At 33.7% G+C, this 25876-nt stretch overlaps 2 protein-coding genes across 3 annotated transcripts in view; one reads left to right on the plus strand and one right to left on the minus strand.

Annotated features, from left to right (window-relative positions):
• Window positions 1-2266: 2266 nt before the first annotated feature.
• Window positions 2267-3148, minus strand: LOC116026867 (ATP-dependent DNA helicase PIF1-like). The gene has a single exon (XM_031268322.1). The coding sequence runs from the start codon at window positions 3146-3148 to the stop codon at window positions 2267-2269; it is 882 nt and encodes a 293-aa protein (XP_031124182.1).
• A 5809-nt stretch (window positions 3149-8957) lies between these two features.
• LOC116014344 (protein NRDE2 homolog) overlaps window positions 8958-25876 on the plus strand; it is a 19831-nt gene continuing 2912 nt past the window's right edge. Inside the window, exons 1-11 of one of the 2 annotated variants that reach the window (XM_031254386.1) lie at window positions 8958-9600; window positions 10242-10983; window positions 11584-11641; window positions 11684-12207; window positions 12250-12295; window positions 12478-12610; window positions 14251-14608; window positions 15051-15161; window positions 17366-17717; window positions 18347-18572; window positions 19395-19616. In XM_031254386.1, the coding sequence (XP_031110246.1) occupies window positions 9044-9600; window positions 10242-10983; window positions 11584-11641; window positions 11684-12207; window positions 12250-12295; window positions 12478-12610; window positions 14251-14608; window positions 15051-15161; window positions 17366-17717; window positions 18347-18572; window positions 19395-19616 (3329 nt within the window). In that variant the 5' untranslated portion in view covers window positions 8958-9043. Of the gene's footprint in view, window positions 9601-10236; window positions 10984-11583; window positions 11642-11683; window positions 12208-12249; window positions 12296-12477; window positions 12611-14250; window positions 14609-15050; window positions 15162-17365; window positions 17718-18346; window positions 18573-19394; window positions 19617-25876 lie in introns of both variants that reach the window. The other variant, XM_031254394.1, reaches the window with a different exon arrangement.

The following is a 25876-nucleotide window of genomic DNA, read 5'->3' on the forward strand; positions in this document are numbered from 1 at the left end:
CTCTCTCTCTCTCTCTCTCTCTCTCTCTCTCTCTCTCTCTCTCTCTCTCTCTCTCTCTCTCTCTCTACGTACACACACACACACCGCGACTAATACACAAATGCATCACACCTACTACATGAATTTACCAAAATTACTAGACGAGTTTATTATCGAAATGGTCCCTCGACTATTGCGAAATTACCAATTTGGTTCTCGACAATTTTTCGTGCCCAATTAACAATTAAGTCCCTCGACTTTAAAAATTTTAACTAATTTGGTCATCCATTTATTTTTCCGTTAAACATCCGTTAAATCGGGACCAAATTGGTAATTTTGCTATAGTCAATGGACCATTTCAGTGAAAAATTAATTACCAATTTGGTCCCTTGACTATAGTAAAATTACCAATTTGGTCCCGATTTAACGGATGTTTCACGGCAAAATAAACAGATGACTAAATTGGTTAAATTTTTCAAAGTCGAGGGACTTAATTGGGCACGAAAAATTGTTAAGGACCAAATTGGTAATTACGCAATAGTCGAGGGACCATTTTGGTAATAAAATCTTACTACACAAATACACCGTATTGTTGTACATTCATGAAATACTTACAATACTGTGCATTCATGTAAAATTTATGATGCATTCTTTTAAATATTCGTAGATTCGAATGAGAATGCTGATTCTTATTTGAACGCAATTACATATATAATATGCATTCAATGTTTCTAACTTCTCGCACCAAAAAAAAAATGTTTCTAACTTCTAAACTTCATTTTGCTTGCAATGACCTAATTATATTATGGATAAGTCTCCCTTGAGACGAATCGAGTCATGATGTTAAAACTATAATACTTATAATAAAAAAATGTAATACTATTATTAATAAATTTGTTACAAATTATTAAAATGCATATTTTACTATTACTTTTGTTATATTATTATTATTATTCAGGGATGTTACTGTTTAATTTAGACAATTTATTCTTTATTATTTCAAAAAAAAAAACGAACTTAAAACAAGCCCATCAAATGAGTATGATCTTTGTCTTTATATCTTACCAATGAAATTAAAATTCATTCTTTTTCATATTCATTTACGCGAACGTACCAAATGGACGGTTAATGTGCATCACACTTCTTACACTAGCTATTTGCTTCGGTCACACCGAAATATTGATAGTAACCAATTATCATATTTAAAAGACTTGAAAATGAATGGGGTTGCATTGGCGGATGACATTCGATTTTTGAAAAGCAAATCTGGAGGCTCACCCTTTGTTGGATTTACACCAAGGGATGCATATAATACCTTGCTTACATATTTAATAAAGAGCTTAGATGACACCGATTCGAATTCACAAATTCAGATCTTTAGGTTTGGTAATCGAATGAAATTTGACTTTTTCTTTGATTTTGAAGTGGATGTTGATGCAAGACTATGCAATTTTTTTATTTTTTTTTTGGAGGGATGCAAAAACGAAGGAGGATTTTGCATGTTTGGTGATTTGCTAGTACATGATATAACGTATGGTAATAAGTATGATATGATTTGTGGTCTCTTTGTTGGCCTGAATTACCATTATATAAACATAATGTTCCAATGTGAGTTTTTATTGAATGAGAGGATAGAATCATCTGTTTAGTTGTTTAGAAAATTTTTGCAAGCTATGGATGGTAAGTGCCCACAAACAATCATGACGAATCAGTGTGTTGCTACGCCTGCTGCAATTTCTCAAATTTTTCCGACCACAAGGCCCAAGCTCTATATTTAGCATACTAGTATTTTACCCGTGCGATGCACGGATGAAATTTTTTTATTAGATATTTTAATAATAAATTAGATGTTAAATTATAAACAATAAATAATTATCATATTTTTAGTGTATATTTGTTCAATGATAAGATAACTGTAAAAGTATGAATAATATATTTCTCGATATTTAATGTCATTACTATCTAAATAAATATGGGAAAAAGTGTAAATAATTTTAAAAATCATTAAGATGATTAAAGATTCTTGGAATCAAACTGTATTTGAATGTTTTTTTAAATTACTTGATTTAAAACAGTTTTGTTCCCATAGTTTTTTTTTTGTATAATAAATATGTTTGAATAGTTTAAAAAAAATAGTATACAATAGTCTGGAATTAAAAAAATCTCGAAATTAAAACATAATTACTTTAATTACTACTGTAGTAAATTTTGTTTTGAAAGTAAAGAAGATACTAAATTTAATAACAATTATAAAGTTAAAATATTATTTTAGAATGAAGTCGAATATTTACAAATTCTGAAAAACTTCCTTGTATACAATGTTTGCTGTTGAAGTTTTTCTGGTGCTTTCACTGTCACAAATCAATATTTTCAGCCCTTCTGGAGTAGTGACCCTAGAAACTGCAACATATAATTGTCCATGACTAAAGACAGGTTTTTTCAAGAATAGGCCTACATGAGAAAGCGATTGTCCTTGACTCTTATTAATTGTCATTGCATATGAGACAATTAATGGAAATTGTCTTCTTTGAAATTTAAACGGCAACCTCAAGTCTGATGGAGTAAGTGACATTCTCGGTATGAGTACTTTCTCACCTGCACTTGTTCCGGACAATATCCTTGCTTCTAGAACATAGTTTCCAAGTTTAGTAATTACCATTCTTGTGCCACTACATAAACCAATTGAGTGGTCAATATTTCTTAATAGCATAACTGGAGTGCCAACTTTCAATGTCAATGCATGATTGGGTACACCTGAACAGTTGATTCCATTTAAAAATTCTGGACTGTGAACATCAGCTAACATATCAACATTAGAATCAGATTTGCAAGTACTATCACAACTCAAATATGTAATTCCATCAGACGTGTTTAAAGAACTCATATATTCATTTACAGAATGTACCACGTCAAGTGTTGGTGCCAATATCGCCCTTTTTTGTAAGTACGATGGATTATCAATTATACTTGAGAATGATGGATACGTGCTTTCCACAATTGCTTTAATGGGATCTGTAGAATACTGTAAGAGTATTTGTCCAGGTATCTCTATGTATTCACATTCATCTGTTTGCCCCTCAATTTTGCCATCTCCAATTTTTGCAATCCATTCAGAAAAATGTTTCAGTTGTGCATAATCATTATTTGAGGATGAGTTTTGGAGTCTCATATTCTTTGTCAAGCGTAGGACTTTACAATACCTCCATAGGTAAGATGCATTTATTGTTGCATGCACAATATCTTGCCTAGTTCCTTTTGGTATAACTGGTAAATAGAAAAAAGTAAAAAATAGAATTGAAATGAAATTAAATTGATTTATGGCCGACTCTTTTATGAAAACACAAAAAAAATATTGTTATAAAAAAAATAAATAATATTTTTACACTACAATTGTGTTGTTCTTCACATTGTCCTTTTTTTTATTAGTATTATTATTATTATTATTATTATTATTATATATAAAAGATAAATTTCCCATAGCTCAAATCCCTACCTAAACGGCAAAACCAAATCCCTACACTATTTACAATAGTCAATAATAAAAATCCACATAGTATTCGTAATTCATAAGCTTAAAAGTATATCAATTCCCATGCATTATCTTTATAAAAAGAAAAAATTAAAGAATTCATAAGCTGATAAGTATGTGAACTCCCAAGCATCGGCAAACCAAAAAAAAATTTTAATTATTAATTTAATGAAAGAATATATTACCGTCTGTACGATTTTTGGGACTTAGCCGTGACTGTTTTATTGAGGTGGATTCCAGCAGCTGTTTCATGAGTATTATAGTCTAAATGTATAGTTTTTAAAGAGTATGGAATAATGTAGCTTAAAACTTAGTTGAAAGACAATAATTTTGTATTTATACTTCTGTGATGTAATCTTTTAGTTTAATGAATAATATATATTTTGATTCTGCTCATATTTAGAATGATTATCAATGAATATTTGATTTAAATTTACACCATAATAAATTCAATAAATTTATAATTATTTTATTGATTTGGTGCATATAAAATAAAGATTTTGCTCATATCTGTAATTATTTTCAACAATATTTGTTTTTATTTTACATTGTGGTGTTGACAGAAATAATATCCGTAATATATAATTTAAGGAATTAATATAAATTTTTATATAAATTTTTAAAATAGATTGTAATTAGGGTGCTTGATTATGTTCAAATGTTTGTTTTGATAAGCCTATTTTTTAACAATTAAATACAATTTGATTTCTTAATTATACTATTACTAAATTTCATTTCATTTTTTATGAGTAAATTGAATCACATAGTTTGTTATTATATAATTTTTTTGAGTACTACTGCAAATGTTACAATGTAGTATCTGTTCATTTGAAATTATATATTTATTTATATAGATAGATAGATAGATAGATAGATAGATAGATAGATAATATTTTTATAATCTAAGAGTAATAAAAAATCTCATAAAAAAAGATTAAAAAAATATAATATATGGAAATAAATATATTTAATGAAACATTTAATAGCACAAAAATCTGGTTTATAACAGAAATCCAATTTATAAAAACATGACAAATTAAAAAAAATACTCACACCAACATAAATGCAAACTAATTCAACATAACTTTCAAACTTTCTGAACAAATGTAATAAATAATTCACCAAATAACTCCACCCTTGTTCAATTTCAAGGTTTTTCTATCTTCACAATCAATTTTGACTTCTTTCCAACATTGGATGAAAATGAATCATTCAAGGTACGTTTAATGCTGTTACTGGAAGATCCAGATCCAATTATTTCAACATCAACGTCTTTTTTGAGATCTTTTATTGGTGTTGTGACCTCACCACCTGAAGACAATTCCTATAAAAAAAATGTTTCTATAATTTATGTTGTCTAATATTTTCAAAGCTAAAAGAATAAATATAAAAATAGTTTATTATATAACAAAGATAAATTACCTCAACACTGTTATCTTGACCATGTTGGAATGTGGAAAAAGCATCTGAATCCTATACAATGAAAGTATATATATATATATATTATTTACTTTGTATTATTTAAAAATTAATTACAAATTAAATATGAGATATTTCCAACCTGGCTCTCGAGCACCATACTATCACGAACTTTTGAAATAAGTCCTGGTTCACGACAAAGTTTCATTACGGTCCAAGATCCATAAAAATTTGATAGGTGCTCTGGTTTTACTTGAACCTTAAACAGAAGGGTTTGGTGAACTACAACATTCATTTCTGGGGGAAACGAATCCATTTCATCCTATACAATAAAGGATTTGAATTAGTATAATTCTAAAAAAATAAAAGAGAAGTTGAATATAATACAATAACAATTAGTTCTAACCTCCACATAAGATTTTTTTAATTCAGATGCAGATTTTCCAAATAAATCATTGCATTCACGATCCCATAGTTGGAAGGCTGCATTCCCAGTCGCATCAGAGACTCTTATGGTAACTTTATATCTAAAGGTACCATTGGGCCAATATTTATTGCATTTCAAGCAATGAAAACGATTCAATGACGGTTCTAATTTTTTTAAGCACCTATTACAGGATAAATAACACCAATCTCCAATATTTTGAAAAGCCACAATTTTGGCTAACACCCAAAAGCTTCCAACCTATATGTTTACAATTACAAAAAATCAAATAGTAATTTGAGAAAGAATATTTATGATTTTAAATTTACACTTGTGTTGACAATTGTAGTAAATTAAATATACACACCTCAGGAGCATCGTACAACTGACTAATATTCCGGATTGTCTCAGTGTTGATCTCATCTGCTATTGTAGATGATGATATTGTTNAGTGGCACCAAATGTATTTGTGATTGAAACCTCACCTAATGAATAAGATAACAAAGATTAACATTATAGGATGTTTTATATTTTTAATAAAAAATAATGTAATAAATTTACAAAGAATAACACGTGATGATGAAATTAGGTATTTACCATTATACATTTTTGCACGACACATCTGAATTATCAACACAACAGGTTCCGGATCTGGGTGGTCCACAAGCGGGAGCAATAAATCAACATATTGGTCCCAGAAAGTACATCTTAAAGTTTTTTCCCTGTATATAGTTGTTAAATAAATAATATTTATTTTCAAATATAGTAACATAAAAAAAAATAAATTGTAATATATAAAAATATATTTTAAACATTACTTACTCATGATCTTGAATAACAATCTCCATGAATCTTTTTTGTTTCCCAGAAACTAATGTAGTGCAAGGTGATTGCATAGATACAATAAAGCCAATCAAATCTATTTTAACAAATAAATAACTGTAAATAATTAAATTAGATAACATATGCTAGAAGATGAAGTTATTGTATACAAAACAATATTACCAAATAATTCTGAATAAATTATATCTTCTGGTTTAAGTTGGCCAAACTCCTTGAATTTATAAATATTGTTTGGGAAACTGGTATCTGCATGTTCAATCACTTCTGTGCCCCGCATGGAACTGAGCATGTATTTGTGTTGAGTGGTTTTGAATGGCATAGAATTGTTGGAAACAATGAAATTATTTATTCCGTATAAACATCCCTCATCAAGCATACACTTGAATTTTTCAACATGTAGTTGCTTGAATGTCAAGTGTATACGGGTACCCTGATATATTAATAATAAAATAGGAATTGTGAATGAATGTACCCAAAAAAAAACAAATTTTACCTATTTTTTCAATGCAAATAAAACATAAAACTTTGTATTAAAAAAAAACAATGATATACAAAATTTTAAAAAGAAAGAAAAAAAAACAAACTTAAAACAACAATTGATAAAGCCAAATAATAAATTATAAATAATAATAATAATAATAATAATAATAATATAAACAAATTTGTAGAGGGGTTTATAGAACATATATATGAATATGAATTAGAAAATATATATTATGATTCAAGAAATTATATATATATATATATATATATATATATATATATATATATATATATATATATATATATATATACCTCTACATCTTCCAACACAGATTCTAAGGTTGCACCTCTGTTGTTCTTTACTTCGTAAATACGAATCAATCGTACTATTATTGACCACTCAGTGTTGTAGGCGTTTATCTTATTGAGTGTAACAAAAGTAGGGGCCATTATAGATATAATTTTTTTGCTATGCTATGAGGCTATAGTAGTTCTAATATATAGTGAATGATGTAAAATAAGTTGAATTCATATTGATTTATATAGTGGTATGAGATTTATTACATAAGAGATTTATTTGGAAAATAATAATAATAATTGATTAATAATTATTATTGATTGATTATTTATTAATTACAAATGAGTAAATATAATCCTTGACTGTATTCTAATTAGGCAAAATTAGGTAATTAGGGTGGTGGTTGTTTGTTGGACTAAGTCAAATCGTAGAGTATAACGGCCATATATATGTTAATCTTATTAATTATGTTTTGATTCCCCAACACCCATGCTTTCATCTTGAAACCTTCGGCCATTATCCACCGTAAATATCCAATTATCCATTATATTTTTTTCATTTAATTATATTAATTTATTATTTATGTTTTGACTAAAACGCCCTCCAGTTTTTGGGGAGAAAAGCTTTCCAGGAACTTCTGTTATTATATATATATATAGATAGATTTGGGAGAATTCAAAGAAACATATCAAAGTTTTAAGGAATCAGAAAGGTTTTGTAGAGTTATTTAATTTTCTACTGAAATACATTGATACAGAAGCTGAATTTGAGTTTTATTGGACTAGGTATGTATACTATTAAATTTATCATTCTCTATACGTGTTTATAAAATCGAAGTCACATAGTTTTATTTTTGCTGTTAATTAGGAAATACGTAGTCTTTAGAAAATGTATATATTGTGTTAAAATAATGTAATTTATTTACATAGAAAATGAACATTTTTAGTTATGATGTTAAGTAGGAAATACGTAGTAGTCAGAAAATATATTTTATGTGTTAAAATAATGTACTTTATGTATACAGAAAATGAACAATTTTTGTTATATCATCCAAACATAGTTTTAAGTTTGCTGTTAAGTAGGAAATACGTAGTAGCCAAAAAATGTATATTATGTGTTAAAATAATATGCTTTATGTACACAGAAAATGAACATTTTTAGTTATACCTAGATGATACATTTTTTGTTTAATGTTATATTTAAATTTTATGAAGATGTCCTTTTTAGTTTTTTCACATTTATCAGCTTATCAAAAAAGTTAATTTTACCAAACACTTTTAAGCATAACAACTAGTTTAACAGCTCTTCAGTTTTAGCTTCTAGCTTATGGCTTTTTAGCTTTCAGCTACCTTTTCAGCTAAGACTATGTTTGACAAACCTAGCTGAAAAGTTATAAGCTCGAAGCTGAAACCTAAAGAACTGTTATGTTTAAAAGTGTTTGGTAAAACTAGCTTTTTGATAAATTGATAAATATAAAAAGACTAAAAAGGACAGTTTTCATAAAATTTAAATAGTTTTAAATTTAAATAGGTTTGTTTACATATTAAAATATAAAATAATGAAATTAATATATTTTAAGAAAATATAAAGTAAGAACATATATTTAAAAATATATAAAATAAAACAAAATGTTTATAATTCATAAAATTAGTTCATACAAAAATTAATGTTCAAATACAAATGTCAAATTAAAATTACGACCAAACATACTGAAGAGCAAATAAAGGCTAAAAATGTTTTAATTAGGAGGGGTAAAGGGTGTCATTTATTTAAAATAATAAGGATGAAGATGGAAACAAGTTAAGAAGCTACTAGTTTATTTTTGAAAAGCTACGACTCTATTTGATAGAATAAACTATAAACTCTGTTGGGTAATGTTCTCAAAATAAGTTATAAGCTAGCCCGCGAAACAGAAACTAAGTTTGCCAAATAGCTTATAACAAATTCATTACGTTTATACAATATAATTTGCCAAATCAACATATTCCATGGATGATTTTGGTAAATTTCTCCTTCAAAATGGCTAAAACTTGAAGGACGAGACGTTTTCCTCACTTCGACTGGAGACATGGAGAAGGAAGAAGATGAATCTGCGCGACAAAAGCAAGAGACAAGTGAAGAGCTTAAAACGACGTCATCTCTGTTTCCAGTTTCCCCTCAATTCTCAAATTCCGCCGCCGCCGTTCCGGAATGGCTTCGCAACTCCAGCTTCACGACCAACCTCTCCGTCATAAACGACTCCCTATCGGCGGCGCACTACCGCCATGCCCCCTTCCAGTACGAAGACAAAGAGGAGGAAGAAGAAGAAGAAGAAGAGAAAGAAGTTGACAAGGGCTCTAATAAAGAACGAGCACAGTACGAGTTGCTGGACTCCTCCGCATCAGACCGCGCCCGCTCTTCTTCTCCTTCGGACAGCAGAAGGAAAAGGCGGATGAAGAAGCGGAAGCGGAGGAGGGAGCGCTCCGCTGATGCGCGTAAGCCATACGAGCATCCTCTATTTTCTTCGCGAAAACCAGATGTGGCAAGCTGGGCGTCGTCTTCTGCTGCTGCTGCCACTAATGCCAAAGACTATTACTTTGATTCCCGTGGAGATCGTGATAATTTGGCCTTTGGATGCCTATACAAGTATTTGCATTTTCACCACTTAAATTTTGTAATTAATTTTGATTATGGCATTGGCTTATCACATTCTTATTCATTGCCAAATTGATCCAATTTTAGTGATATTTGGCTAATTATTTTGTTCCAAATTCTTATGCGATCTGTAGAATGGATACTGGAGTGAATTGTTTCTCTTACACTCTGTTTTTGCTTGTGGAATGGTCAGTTAGGATGGTTTGCAGTTGTTTTATGAGCTTAACTATAGCATTCAAGTGAGATTGAGTTTGTGGTCTTACTTGGTTTGAAGTAGAATTCCTTTGCTGTCCAGAGGAGCTGATGAAAGGAGAGAGCACCATACAAGAAATAGAATATGATTTCATTTTATATTTTGGTTTCTTGTGTTTGAAATTTGAGACCAAGGAAATAGTGGAATTAGCTCTAGTTATATATAAACTTTTAAATAGCAAAAAACCTATGTTTCTTCAAATGCTACTTTTTCCCCCCTTTACTGTATTTTCTCCCTGGAACTTGTTCATGAAATAAAAGAGAGTGTCTCAGTTGTTTCTGTTACCAAATAGTGTTTGTGCTAATATGTTTTACCATCTACTTTGTTATAGTAAATTACTGGCAAATGTAACTTTGGAATTTAATTTGTGATAGTGCAGAATGGATGTTGCTCGGTACAAACTTCGTAACACTAGGAAAACATTTGAGCTTAATTATTGCTGGCGGAACCATAATAGCATTTTTGATCCAGACGGTGATGTTGATGCATTTGATAGCAAGCTCAGAGCTGAGGGTCGCTACTGGTCTGCAAAATATGCCGCTGTGGAGCGTCATAAGAACTTGAAGCGAACTCGAATTTTTTCTCATGCAAGGCCCCAGTTGAAAGATTCTGTTGATTTTATCCCTTTGATTGATGAAGGATCTGGAGATGAATCAGTTTCAGGAGCTACTGTAGTGGAGGAATCATGGGAAGATGAAATATTTTTCAAGACAAAGGAGTTCAACAAGATGACAAGAGAACGACCACATGATGAGAAAATTTGGTTGGACTTCGCTGATTTTCAGGACAAGGTTGCCAGTATGCAGCCACATAAAGGCGCTCGTCTTCAAATACTTGAAAAGAAGATTAGTATTCTGGAGAAGGCTACTGAACTTAATCCAGACAGTGAAGACCTGCTTCTCTCTCTTATGAATGCTTACCAGAGCAGAGATAGTATAGATGTCTTGATAAGTCGGTGGGAAAGGATACTTCTGCAAAACTCTGACAGTTATACTTTGTGGAGAGAATTTTTGCGGTTTGTTCAGGGTGAATTTTCAAGATTCAAGGTGTCCGAAATGAGAAAAATTTATGCAAATGCAATACAAGCTTTATCTGGTGCATGCAGTAAGCAGCATAGGCAGGTCTCAACTCTTGACATATTCATATAACCTCAGCATAGGCAGGTCTCAACTCTTGACATATTCATATAACCTCAGTGTTTGTGATCTTTCTGATATTGTTATGCATATATTTGAGTTCTCTTGCTCTTGAGATTTGGTTTTTGAAATTCCTTTCATTCTCATCTTTGAGCTTCAGATAATCATAAAAGATATTGTTAATTTATAGTTAGTCACCTCATTTGGTTTCATTGTGTCTAATGTTTTTTTATGTTTGCTTTCTCTGGCTGTTATCACTAAATTTCTTTTATCTTTTATCAATTAAAATACGGTGCTACATGAAGCGATTATGTATTATTGAGGGCAAATACTGTTGGTCTTTCCCATCATTTAAAGAATATTCTATTGTAATAACCACACTTTGAACAAAGTAATGTCATAAGCAGCACAGGCAGGTTCTGACTCTGGATGTATTCTTGTAAACTTATGTGATTGTCATCTTTCTGAATCTTGATTTGTGAACATTTGACTTTTCTTTCTCTTGAGATCACTTAGCATTCACTTTTGTCATAATTATAAGTTTTCATGTTTTTATTGTGGCTCCATTGTTTTTCTTTGGTATAGGTCCGCCAAGGTGCTATGCAAGTTTCTCTTGATCCAGCTATTGTAAAACTAGAAGTTGGTTTAGTTTCTCTTGATCCAGCTATTGTAAAACTAGAAGTTGGTTTAGTTGATATATTTATGTCTCTCTGTCGGTTTGAGTGGCAAGCGGGGTACAAAGAGTTGGCTACTGCCTTGTTTCAAGCAGAGATTGAATATAGCTTGTTCTCCCCTTCTTTACTTCTTAGCAAAAACAGTAAACAAAGACTTTTTGAACATTTTTGGAGTAGCAATGGTGCTAGAGTTGGGGAAGATGGAGCACTTGGCTGGTCAACATGGTTAGAAAAGGAGGAAGAACAGAGACAACAGGCAGTGAAGGAGGAATCTTCAAGTAATGTTGACGAAGGTGGTTGGACTGGTTGGTCAGAACCATTATCGAAAATCAAAGAAATTAATGAAGTTTCAGAAAAGGTGATAGATAGTGATGGAGTTCTCGAGGAGTTAGAGGATGGAGCTGAAATGCAAGAAGCTGATGAGAAGGATGATACTGAAGCTTTGTTGAAAATGCTTGGAATTGATGCTGCTGCTGCTGAAGTGAATGGTGAGGTCAAAGACACAAGAACATGGGCTAGGTGGTCAGAAGAAGAGGTAGAAAGGGATTCAGACCAGTGGATGCCTGTTCGTGAAGAGGTAGAAAGGGATTCAGACCAGTGGATGCCTGTTCGTGCAAATTGTGGTTAGTATCTCTTTCCCAGTTTCAGTGTGAATTTCAAGGAAATTTTCTCTGCCTAGCCTCATAATTCCTTTCTGCTATTATCTATCCCCAAAAGTAATTTTTCAATTGGAGTATGGCTGTGATAATGTGATATAGCTGACACTTATAATGGCAATGAACTTATGAACCATATCATGCTGCAGACGATGATCAACTTTTGAGAGTAATAGCATATGAGGATGTCAGTGACTACTTATTCTCAATATATTCCAAGGAAGCACGCTTGTCTCTGGTGTCCCAATTTATTGATTTCTATGGCGGGAGGATGGCTCAATGGTACATATTATTGCATACTTGATATCATTGTTTCTAATGTGTGTCAGTTTTGGAGTTTTTTTCATGATTTATTTGTGTTAGCTTGTTAGGTTTTATGCATATATGCCTTAAATATTGCACCAGTTTAGTAGTTGGAGATGGATTTTGATTCAAGTTTCCATGTCTTAAATCTCAAAGGGAAGTAAATGAATCTGTGTTGTGGGAAATCATGTGATTATTAACATTCTTTGATGACAAGGGTTGTGTGAATGCTCTGAAAGGACAGAGGGAAAAGAAAGTGCAATTTTCATGAAAGAAAGAGGGAGCTAGGCATCTTAGAGGAAATATTGCATTATCCACTCACCCCCATCTACAATGCGATGATTCTGCTATTACAAAGAGAACTAGTACAAATTTTCCTCACACCTCTACTGACCTACTATGACCTTACTTAAGTATACTCTTCTATTTGACAGAAAACTTTGTTGTTTTAATTTACCTTTCTCAAGATTAAAAAAAAAAGTTATGGTTCTAAATAGAGTGAATACTGTGTCAATTGTTTAGCTATTTGGTTGTTGATTTGCTGACTCTATCAAACATGGAAGGAGCTGAACAAGCTATTTTTAATCACTCATAAAAAAGGGTTTAATTTATTTTATTTTGTTTATTTAAAATTTTAAGCCTTAATTTGGAACTTCTTGAAAAAGAGGACTTTTCCTCTTATGTGGTGTGAAAAGCCATTCTATATTTAGCGTTTGCATTTTGGAGCAGATTGCATTTTGGAGCAGATAAGCTCCAAAGCAAGCTGCGCCAAATGGACATGTTTGCTACTCAACTGTCTACTTGCATTGCTGCAGAGCTGCTGCTCCTTACCAAATTGCATTGACTGTGCCACTAATTACAGCCTATAGTTGCAATATCAAAACAACTTGGCAAGACTAAAATGGCTGTGACTTGGGTAAACTAGGTCCATAGCAAATAGAAAACCAGCTTGGTGATAACTAGATAAAGTTGCAACTTTGGCTAGTATTGTAAAGGTAACTAATAATTTTATACAGAGTAATGAATTTGTTTTTAGTCAAGCAATCCAACTATTGAAAGATAAAATCATGATAAAAGTACCTTTTAATTGTTCCAGACGCACTTTAGAGGGATAAGAATGCACAAATTGCAGAAGGAACTACCCTGTTCCAATTGAGAGAAGTAAAATACTAAATATGTAAGGATACATTATTACATACGGGGATAAAGTAAGCAATGTCCATAGTAAAACACTGAATGAAAAGGATAAACTGGTTTGCAGGGATCATTTTTCTTTTTAATAGATATCATGCTGGCTTCACATTGCTACCACATACATTCATCACAATTGGCTCACAACTGAGAAAGTCAGAGCCTAATTTGATCTACTCCCTTAAGCTCCAAGCAGAACTTTTTGGTTTTTAAATGGAGGTTTCCCTCACTCCCACTTTTTCCCTCTAGTTGACAAAAAAAGGGGTTTCAGAGTTAAGGGTAAAATTCTAAGAATAACCACATTCAATATATGTTCATTAAAATAAGAAGATAAGCTTGTTATTTTTTGACCACATAAAACTTTTTAGTACAGAGTAATCTTGCCATGACTATCTAACAATTAGTTTCCTTGCTCACTTTACTTGCAGGACTTGCACTAATAGTTCTACTTGGGTGGAGAAGACCCTTAGTCTGGAGGCACTGACGGATCCTTTGTTAGATGAACTGAAAGTTAATGATTTTTTAACAAAAAGTGAGGGAAACCCAGCTGGTATCAGTTTGGAGCATCTTTTGAGCAGTGCTAATGGCATATCTATGCGCACCAATATGATGAAATTTATCCGTAATGCTACATTGCTTTGTATGACTGTATTCCCACAAAACTTCATCCTTGAAGAAGCAGCTCTTGTTGCTGAGGAGCTGTCAAATACCATGATGAATTCATCCAGCTGTTCAATCACCCCTTGTCGAGTGCTTGCAAAGAGTCTATTGAAAAGTAACCGCCAGGTAAATATAATACTCGAGTCTCAAGTTTAAGGAACACTTTTGACTGCATGAGTTTTCAGGTATATATTTTAAAATATTTGGTTTCTAATAATCATGATTGTTTTAAATTTTAAATAGGTATGTGTCTTGATGAAAATATTTTGACTTACATTTGTTCTTCAGCTTTTTACTGTTGTGTAGGAATCTAATGCTTCTGTGGTTACATGATTTAGTGCAATATCTGAAGTTTTATTGATAACCTATTCGAAGCAAGTTCTCTGTCACTTGTTTATGATGCCACACTGTCTCACTCATCCCTCTTTAAGATGAAATTTGTGCTTGATATTTTATTTTCCTTTCATTTCCGCCTTTCCTGGTAATGATTTTGTGGAAAGGTTGATGTTTGGGCAAATAAACACGTTCCATTTGATTTTTCCTTATTTTATTTATATATTTACTATAGGATATATTGCTATGTGGAGTCTATGCACAGAGAGAGGCAGCATTTGGGAATATTGATCATGCTAGAAAGATTTTTGACATGGCATTGTCATCCATTGAAGGACTTCCTGTGGTATGTTCCTAACTTTAGTTTTTAGTACTTAAACTTGGCATGGTTTATGCTAATCATGCTATATGCATGTGGTGATTGAAAATTATTCTTCCATGCATTTTTCTTCCTTCCATTGAATTGGAGTCCAAAATCAAGCCTCTCTTGGCTCTGCCTAATTAAAAATTTGAGTACATGACCGCCATCGCTTATGAGGTATGAAGATGTTATTGCCTTCACCTTAATTTGAATACATATGGAGAAAAGGAAATTTAAATGGATTATGCTAATGTAACATGTAAGTTAGTTTGGTACTCTGATTTTTTATTAAGGGGCATGGTACCTCAGAATTAGAATCATAAATCAAAGTGGGCCTCTTTGGAGTGACCAACCCTAGAATTAGAATCGAAGGAAAAAATATATTATAATAATAATTTTTAAAAATTCATAGATGATTATGATTATGATGATGATGATGATGATTAGGCAAGACCGAACGCCTAATGTGCTCGCCTCGCCTGTTTTTAAGCATGGTATCAGATTATTATTATTATTATTAACTACTTCTATTAATGCAATTGTAAGAATAGTGATGAACTATTAAAAATCAAATAGTAAATCCAAACAATACTACAATAGTGATAGTGATAGTGATAGTGTAATAGTAACAACTATACTAATGCTAAATTGCTAACACTAACACTAATACTAATACTAAAAGACAAGAAAAGAAAAAATAATATGTTGAATGAGAGGAATGCTGGAATAGGAATGAAATATCAATTATCAAATATCTCAATTGTTTCCACTCCCATTCCTGAGCTCAAAAGTAGTGAACCAAATGCCCCCTTAATGATTGGTGTGGAACAATTATAATTCATGTAAAATATATTGCAACAAATTCAAGTTATTATTACCTTAGTATTTGCAGGTTTTTAAATTTAGAAACCAGACCTTGCAGGGTAATTCTATTATCCTAGTGATTTGCTCCAAAAGACCTTTGGGTAAAGTTGTTTAGAGCGTTGTGGTTGAAGTGAATTCTTTTTCTCGCATATTTTGTGATTGGTTATTACACGATGCTCAAGCTTTCATGCTATGAAAATTATCAGTGTACTGTTTTGGGTTTGAGTTTATATTGGGATTTTATGGTATAAGCATGACATTTATCAGTTGAAGCTGCATTCTTGAATTGAAACACTGCTTATGACAGATCGTTGTCCTCTCATGCCTGTGTTCTATTCTATCTGCAGTAAATTTTTTAGTATCCCCACCCCCCTCTCTGCCATTTTCTTTCCCTTCTTTTTCCTTGTGTCCCACTTTTTTCATGTCCTACATCACATATAAACTGGAATTCTCCAAAGTATTTCTTATGACTAGAACAAATCCTAGTTCATCATTTCATGGGAAAATGCAGTCTTATTATTTTGTAGTTTCCCAGCTCCAGGCACTTCCTCATTCTGGTTGTGAAATATGTAAATAACCCCTTTATGGTTTGCGGGATGTTGATTGCCCCCATTTATTAGTGTTTCCAGCTAATACAGAGTGTGGTCAACACACCAAGACAGCAAGTTTAGAAAAATACTATTATTATAACTTTGACCGAACAAACCTGATGGCGAAGAAAGAAAGAAGTGGAGGAAAAAATGCTTCAAAGATACAAGTCCAAATGTTGAATTGCTTGTACAAGCTGCTTAAGTTCATGAATCCCAACCATATCATCACCTGTTTTGACAATGTTGACAACATATACAAGAAAAATTCAACATTTCCCTAGATTGTGAAAGAACACAGAATAGTGAACTCAACATTTCTGAAGACCAAATTCATTGGACAGCACAACTAAATCTGCAAGCCATGCTTTGGTCATTACAGGATAAATTTGATGATGTTAGTTCATAAAAATTAAAAAATGAGGATGTAGTTAGCATGATTTTGAAAACTAAATGGGGTTTCATTAGGCTCAAGCGATGAACTAAAAGCAGCTGGGTGCATTTCAGAACAGGAGTTTTACCCTTGATGGGAGAATTCTCCTTGTTCTGACAGGCTAACCAGCTGCAAGCATTCAGTAAATGTTCTTCCATAGAGGTTAGCCTGTGTTAGTCTCCTTCCTAAGAAGATCCTCATTCAGATTTCATTATTGGGTGATATATTTTATCATATGTATTGCCTTTAGTGTGACATTTTTCCTTTAGAGGATGATTCCTATTTGTGTTTTTTTAATTATGCAGGACGTTCGGAGAAACGAGTCTCTGTTATATCTCTGGTATGCTGAAGTAGAGCTGGCAAACTGTTCTCATGGTAGTCCAGAATCATTGCTCCGTGCTTTACACATTTTATCTTGCCTGGGAAGTGGTGTGAAATACACTCCTTACAAATGTCAACCATCGAGTCTGCTGCAGCTGAGAGCACGCCAAGGATTTAGAGAGAGAATAAATTTGCTACGTTCAACCTGGACACATGGTGTGATAGATGACCAGTCAGTTGCTCTTGTATGTTCAGCCGCTTTGTTTGAGGAAATTAGTATTGGATGGACAGCCAGTGCTGAAATTTTTGACCAGGCATTTTCAATGGTTCTTCCCGGTAATTAATATTGCACTATATATTTCTAACCATAACTTTCTACTGCATATATTTTTAACCCTAACCGTAGGCCTATGTCATGTCCAAATCATCTTTATATATTCTCCCCAATTTATCTTTAGCAAGCATACTTGGCTGTAAATTATTTTATTTTATTTTATTTTTATAAATCCTGCAAGGTTACCAGTAGAGTGGCAAGGAACATTGCCAATCCCCTAGTTATTTTATAAATATCAAACATCATAATTCAAAGAGGGGAATTAAATCTTACTTCCTTACCTGTGATAGGTGAACAAGCACCTAGAACAAAAATTGAAAGTTGAAAAACTAGGAATGCTTCTAAGTGGGAGGATTCCTCCCTTACAACAAATCCTAACTAGTAAAGCCAAAAAAAAGAGGCTTTGAGGGGGGGGGGGGTTGTAACGGAGTCGTCCATGACAAAACCTTACGTTCAATAAAGTCATTTCTATTTGGTCCTTTCTTGTATTACCAATAACGAGCATTGGCATTTTTATCTTAGTTACAGCTATCATATGGTGTTTCCCTTGTGCTTTACCAATAATGTTTGAATGCATCTCCTACTGTTGACTTTTGTTCTGTATCACTATTCTAATAATGCATTTCTGCAGAAAGAAGAAGGAACAGCTATCATGTAGAATCTTTGTTCAACTATTATGTTGCCATGCTTTCTAAACATCACAGAGAAGTAAAGCTATCAAAAGTGTGGCAGTCTGTATTGAAAGGGCTGCAGATGTATCCTGTCAGTCCAAAACTTTACAGTGCATTAGTTCAAATCAGCCATCTTTACACTTCGCCAAATAAGCTAAGGCTGGTATTTGATGAATACTGCAGAAAGTAAGTCCTTATGCTACGTCTGCAGCTCATGGAATACTTCATTTTTCCATGATCTATATTTGATGAATGTTGCTATGCATGCAATATTTGGCATATATTTATTAGTTGACTCTGGATCTATATCAATTATCACAATCTTACATCTCTGAAGTTACCTAACACTGGTAAAAGGCCTTATGGAAGATTTGTATGAAAAAGTGTTGTCCTTGGCCTTCAGGCCATTTGCAAATCTGAACTATTGGTTTAATTGTTATACAAGTTCCAGTCCCAGCCCATGAGAACGTATAATAGGTCAGACTCAGTGCATCTGACTCTACCATGAAGAGAATAGTTGATTGCTCCTGCTTTTGATCATGTTAACCTCATTTCCCTACCAGACAGCCTCACCGAAACTTTTCTTCATTTCTCTCTGTCTTGTTTACTCTAATGAGTAATATCATTACTCCTATAGTGTGAGGGAAAGTGGTTTTCCAGCTCCACATTGGTATGAGAGTATCCAAACATCTTCAGTTATGGCATTTAAATCTCCAATGATCTTTGGAAGCTGATAAACAGAGGTGTTGTGGTCTTTTATTTAATCACTTAATAATTGAGGATGCATCTCTTAGACTGTAACAATAATCAGGTTATCATTAAAATGTACTCCCTTTGTCCCTATTCCCCTATTTATTTGTCTTTAATCTGTCCCAAAACAATTCGAGGTGGGTCAATTTGACATATTTTAAACTGTCAGTCGAGAATGGCCTGTATACCTTTATTGTGTAGTGTAGATCAATCTCATAACTTCTTACTCTTCATGATCTTCTCTGTTTAAACTTCCAGGAAACCATCTGTTATTAATTGGCTATTTGCATTGTCATTCGAGATAACTAGAGGTGGTTCCCAGCATAGAATACGCAGACTTTTTGAGAGGGCATTAGAGGATGAGAAACTGCGTAAGTCGGTGATAATCTGGCGTAGCTACATTGCATATGAACATGATATAACATGCAACGCATCAGCTGCAAGAAGAGTCTTCTTCCGAGCGGTCCATGCTTGCCCATGGTAAAATTCCTCTGTGATGACAGTGCTTTATGATAATCATTGTGCCGAAAATTTTGTTAGATAAATCTTATGTCTGTCTCATCGATCTGCTCTCCAAATATGATAACAGAATTATGTGCATAGCTGTTGAGGCTAAAGAATAGGATTGCAGTTTGAACCAGAAATGATTCTGCTTAATATGCATTTCAGAATGATCTGTAAAAAGTTTGCGTAGACATGATGATCAAGTCCAACTTGGTCTCCATATATATGAATCCCCCCCCCCCCCCCCCCCCCCCCCCCCCCCCCCCCCCCCCCCCCCCCCCCCCCCCCCCCCCCCCCCCCCCCCCCCCCCCCCCCCCCCCCCCCCCCCCCCCCCCCCCCCCCCCCCCCCCCCCCCCCCCCCCCCCCCCCCCCCCCCCCCGGAAGGGGGGGGGATTCATATATATGGAGACCAAGTTGGACTTGATCATCATGTATACGCAAACTTTTTACAGATCATTCTGAAATGCATATTAGCAGAATCATTTCCAAACTGCAATTCCTATTCTTTAGCCTCAACAGCTATGCACATAATTCTGTTATCATATTTGGAGAGCAGATCAATGAGACAGACATAGATTTATCTAAGAAAATTTCGGCACAATGATTATCATAAAGCACTGTCATCAGAGGAATTTTACCATGGGCAAGCATGGACCGCTCGGAAGAAGACTCTTCTTGCAGCTGATGCGTTACATGTTATATCATGTTCATATGCGATGTAGCTACGCCAGATTATCACCCACTTACGCAGTTTCTCATCCTCTAATGCCCTCTCAAAAAGTCTGCGTATTCTATGCTGGGAACCACCTCTACTTATCTCGAATGACAATGCAAATAGCCAATTAATAACAGATGGTTTCCTGGAAGTTTAAACAGAGAAGATCATGAAAGAGTAAGAAGTTATGAGATTGATCTACACTACACAATAAAGGTATACAGGCCATTCTCGACTGACAGTTTAAAATATGTCAAATTGACCCACCTCGAATTGTTTTGGGACAGATTAAAGACAAATAAATAGGGAATAGGGACAAAGGGAGTACATTTTAATGATAACCTGATTATTGTTACAGTCTAAGAGATGCATCCTCAATTATTAAGTGATTAAATAAAAGACCACAACACCTCTGTTTATCAGCTTCCAAAGATCATTGGAGATTTAAATGCCATAACTGAAGATGTTTGGATACTCTCATACCAATGTGGAGCTGGAAAACCACTTTCCCTCACACTATAGGAGTAATGATATTACTCATTAGAGTAAACAAGACAGAGAGAAATGAAGAAAAGTTTCGGTGAGGCTGTCTGGTAGGGAAATGAGGTTAACATGATCAAAAGCAGGAGCAATCAACTATTCTCTTCATGGTAGAGTCAGATGCACTGAGTCTGACCTATTATACGTTCTCATGGGCTGGGACTGGAACTTGTATAACAATTAAACCAATAGTTCAGATTTGCAAATGGCCTGAAGGCCAAGGACAACACTTTTTCATACAAATCTTCCATAAGGCCTTTTACCAGTGTTAGGTAACTTCAGAGATGTAAGATTGTGATAATTGATATAGATCCAGAGTCAACTAATAAATATATGCCAAATATTGCATGCATAGCAACATTCATCAAATATAGATCATGGAAAAATGAAGTATTCCATGAGCTGCAGACGTAGCATAAGGACTTACTTTCTGCAGTATTCATCAAATACCAGCCTTAGCTTATTTGGCGAAGTGTAAAGATGGCTGATTTGAACTAATGCACTGTAAAGTTTTGGACTGACAGGATACATCTGCAGCCCTTTCAATACAGACTGCCACACTTTTGATAGCTTTACTTCTCTGTGATGTTTAGAAAGCATGGCAACATAATAGTTGAACAAAGATTCTACATGATAGCTGTTCCTTCTTCTTTCTGCAGAAATGCATTATTAGAATAGTGATACAGAACAAAAGTCAACAGTAGGAGATGCATTCAAACATTATTGGTAAAGCACAAGGGAAACACCATATGATAGCTGTAACTAAGATAAAAATGCCAATGCTCGTTATTGGTAATACAAGAAAGGACCAAATAGAAATGACTTTATTGAACGTAAGGTTTTGTCATGGACGACTCCGTTACAACCCCCCCCCCCCCCCCTCAAAGCCTCTTTTTTTGGCTTTACTAGTTAGGATTTGTTGTAAGGGAGGAATCCTCCCACTTAGAAGCATTCCTAGTTTTCAACTTTCAATTTTTGTTCTAGGTGCTTGTTCACCTATCACAGGTAAGGAAGTAAGATTTAATTCCCCTCTTTGAATTATGATGTTTGATATTATAAAATAACTAGGGGATTGGCAATGTTCCTTGCCACTCTACTGGTAACCTTGCAGGATTTATAAAAAAAAATAAAAAAAATTTACAGCCAAGTATGCTTTGCTAAAGATAAATTGGGGAGAATATATAAAGATGATTTGGACATGACATAGGCCTACGGTTAGGGTTAAAATATATGCAGTAGAAAGTTATGGTTAGAAATATATAGTGCAATATTAATTACCGGGAAGAACCATTGAAAATGCCTGGTCAAAAATTTCAGCACTGGCTGTCCATCCAATACTAATTTCCTCAAACAAAGCGGCTGAACATACAAGAGCAACTGACTGGTCATCTATCACACCATGTGTCCAGGTTGAACGTAGCAAATTTATTCTCTCTCTAAATCCTTGGCGTGCTCTCAGCTGCAGCAGACTCGATGGTTGACATTTGTAAGGAGTGTATTCACACCACTTCCCAGGCAAGATAAAATGTGTAAAGCACGGAGCAATGATTCTGGACTACCATGAGAACAGTTTGCCAGCTCTACTTCAGCATACCAGAGATATAACAGAGACTCGTTTCTCCGAACGTCCTGCATAATTAAAAAACACAAATAGGAATCATCCTCTAAAGGAAAAATGTCACACTAAAGGCAATACATATGATAAAATATATCACCCAATAATGAAATCTGAATGAGGATCTTCTTAGGAAGGAGACTAACACAGGCTAACCTCTATGGAAGAACATTTACTGAATGCTTGCAGCCTGGTTAGCCTGTCAGAACAAGGAGAATTCTCCCATCAAGGGTAAAACTCCTGTTCTGAAATGCACCCAGCTGCTTTTAGTTCATCGCTTGAGCCTAATGAAACCCCATTTAGTTTTCAAAATCATGCTAACTACATCCTCATTTTTTAATTTTTATGAACTAACATCATCAAATTTATCCTGTAATGACCAAACATGGCTTGCAGATTTAGTTGTGCTGTCCAATGAATTTGGTCTTCAGAAATGTTGAGTTCACTATTCTATGTTATTTCACAATCCAGGGAAATATTGAATTTTTCTTGTATATGTTGTCAACATTGTCAAAACAGGTGATGATATGGTTGGGATTCATGAACTTAAGCAGCTTGTACAAGCAATTCAACATTTGGACTTGTGTCTTTGAAGCATTTTTTCCTCCACTTCTTCTTTCTTCGCCATCAGGTTTGTTCGGTCAAAGTTATAATAATAGTATTTTTCTAAACTTGCTGTCTTGGTGTGTTGACCACACTCTGTATTAGCTGGAAACACTAATAAAATGGGGGCAATCAACATCCCGCAAACCATAAAGGGGTTATTACATATTTCACAACCAGAATGAGGAAGTGCCTGGAGCTGGGAAACTACAAAATAATAAGACTGCATTTTCCCATGAAATGATGAACTAGGATTTGTTCTAGTCATAAGAAATACTTTGGAGAATTCCAGTTTATATGTGATGTAGGACAAAAAAAGTGGGACACAAGGAAAAAGAAGGGAAAGAAAATGGCAGAGAGGGGGTGGGATACTAAAAAATTTACTGCAGATAGAATAGAACACAGGCATGAGAGGACAACGATCTGTCATAAGCAGTGTTTCAATTCAAGAATGCAGCTTCAACTGATAAATGTCATGCTATACCATAAAATCCCAATATAAACTCAAACCCAAAACAGTACACTGATATATTTTCATAGCATGAAAGCTTGAGCATCGTGTAATAACCAATCACAAAATATGCGAGAAAAAGAATTCACTTCAACCACAACGCTCTAAACAACTTTACCCAAAGGTCTTTTGGAGCAAATCACTAGGATAATAGAATTACCCTGCAAGGTCTGGTTTCTAAATTTAAAAACCTGCAAATACTAAGGTATAATACTTGAATTTGTTGCAATAATTTTACATGAATTATAATTGTTCCACACCAATCATTAAGGGGCAGTTCACTACTTTTGAGCTCAGGAATGGGAGTGGAAACAATTGAGATATTTGATATGATATTTCATTCCTATTCCAGCACCTCTCATTCAACATATTATTTTTTCTTTTCTTGTTTTAGTATTAAATTGTTGTGTTAGCATTAGCATTAGTATAGTTACTTTACACTATCACTATCACTATCACTATTGTAGTATTGTTTGGATTTACTATTTGATTTTTAATAGTTCATCACTATTCTTACAATTGCATTAATAGAAGTAGTTAATAATAATAAATATCTGATACCATGCTTAAAAACAGGCGAGGCGAGCACATTAGGCGTTCGGTCTTGCCTAATCATCATCATCATCATCATAATCATAATCATCTATGAATTTTTAAAAATTATTATTATAATATATTTTTTCCTTCGATTCTAATTCTAGGGTTGGTCACTCCAAAGAGGCCCACTTTGATTTATGATTCTAATTCTGAGGTACCATGCCCCTTAATAAAAAATCAGAGTACCAAACTAACTTACATGTTACATTAGCATAATCCATTTAAATTTCCTTTTCTCCATATGTATTCAAATTAAGGTGAAGGCAATAACATCTTCATACCTCATAAGCGATGGCGGTCATGTACTCAAATTTTTAATTAGGCAGAGCCAAGAGAGGCTTGATTTTGGACTCCAATTCAATGGAAGGAAGAAAAATGCATGGAAGAATAATTTTCAATCACCACATGCATATAGCATGATTAGCATAAACCATGCCAAGTTTAAGTACTAAAAACTAAAGTTAGGAACATACCACAGGAAGTCCTTCAATGGATGACAATGCCATGTCAAAAATCTTTCTAGCATGATCAATATTCCCAAATGCTGCCTCTCTCTGTGCATAGACTCCACATAGCAATATATCCTATAGTAAATATATAAATAAATAAGGAAAAATCAAATGGAACGTGTTTATTTGCCCAAACATCAACCTTTCCACAAAATCATTACCAGGAAAGGCGGAAATGAAAGGAAAATAAAATATCAAGCACAAATTTCATCTTAAAGAGGGATGAGTGAGACAGTGTGGCATCATAAACAAGTGACAGAGAACTTGCTTCGAATAGGTTATCAATAAAACTTCAGATATTGCACTAAATCATGTAACCACAGAAGCATTAGATTCCTACACAACAGTAAAAAGCTGAAGAACAAATGTAAGTCAAAATATTTTCATCAAGACACATACCTATTTAAAATTTAAAACAATCATGATTATTAGAAACCAAATATTTTAAAATATATACCTGAAAACTCATGCAGTCAAAAGTGTTCCTTAAACTTGAGACTCGAGTATTATATTTACCTGGCGGTTACTTTTCAATAGACTCTTTGCAAGCACTCGACAAGGGGTGATTGAACAGCTGGATGAATTCATCATGGTATTTGACAGCTCCTCAGCAACAAGAGCTGCTTCTTCAAGGATGAAGTTTTGTGGGAATACAGTCATACAAAGCAATGTAGCATTACGGATAAATTTCATCATATTGGTGCGCATAGATATGCCATTAGCACTGCTCAAAAGATGCTCCAAACTGATACCAGCTGGGTTTCCCTCACTTTTTGTTAAAAAATCATTAACTTTCAGTTCATCTAACAAAGGATCCGTCAGTGCCTCCAGACTAAGGGTCTTCTCCACCCAAGTAGAACTATTAGTGCAAGTCCTGCAAGTAAAGTGAGCAAGGAAACTAATTGTTAGATAGTCATGGCAAGATTACTCTGTACTAAAAAGTTTTATGTGGTCAAAAAATAACAAGCTTATCTTCTTATTTTAATGAACATATATTGAATGTGGTTATTCTTAGAATTTTACCCTTAACTCTGAAACCCCTTTTTTTGTCAACTAGAGGGAAAAAGTGGGAGTGAGGGAAACCTCCATTTAAAACCAAAAACCCAAAAAAAGTTCTGCTTGGAGCTTAAGGGAGTAGATCAAATT

This window comes from Ipomoea triloba, chromosome 1, assembly GCF_003576645.1.
Source record: "Ipomoea triloba cultivar NCNSP0323 chromosome 1, ASM357664v1".
Classification (NCBI taxonomy): Eukaryota; Viridiplantae; Streptophyta; class Magnoliopsida; order Solanales; family Convolvulaceae; genus Ipomoea; species Ipomoea triloba.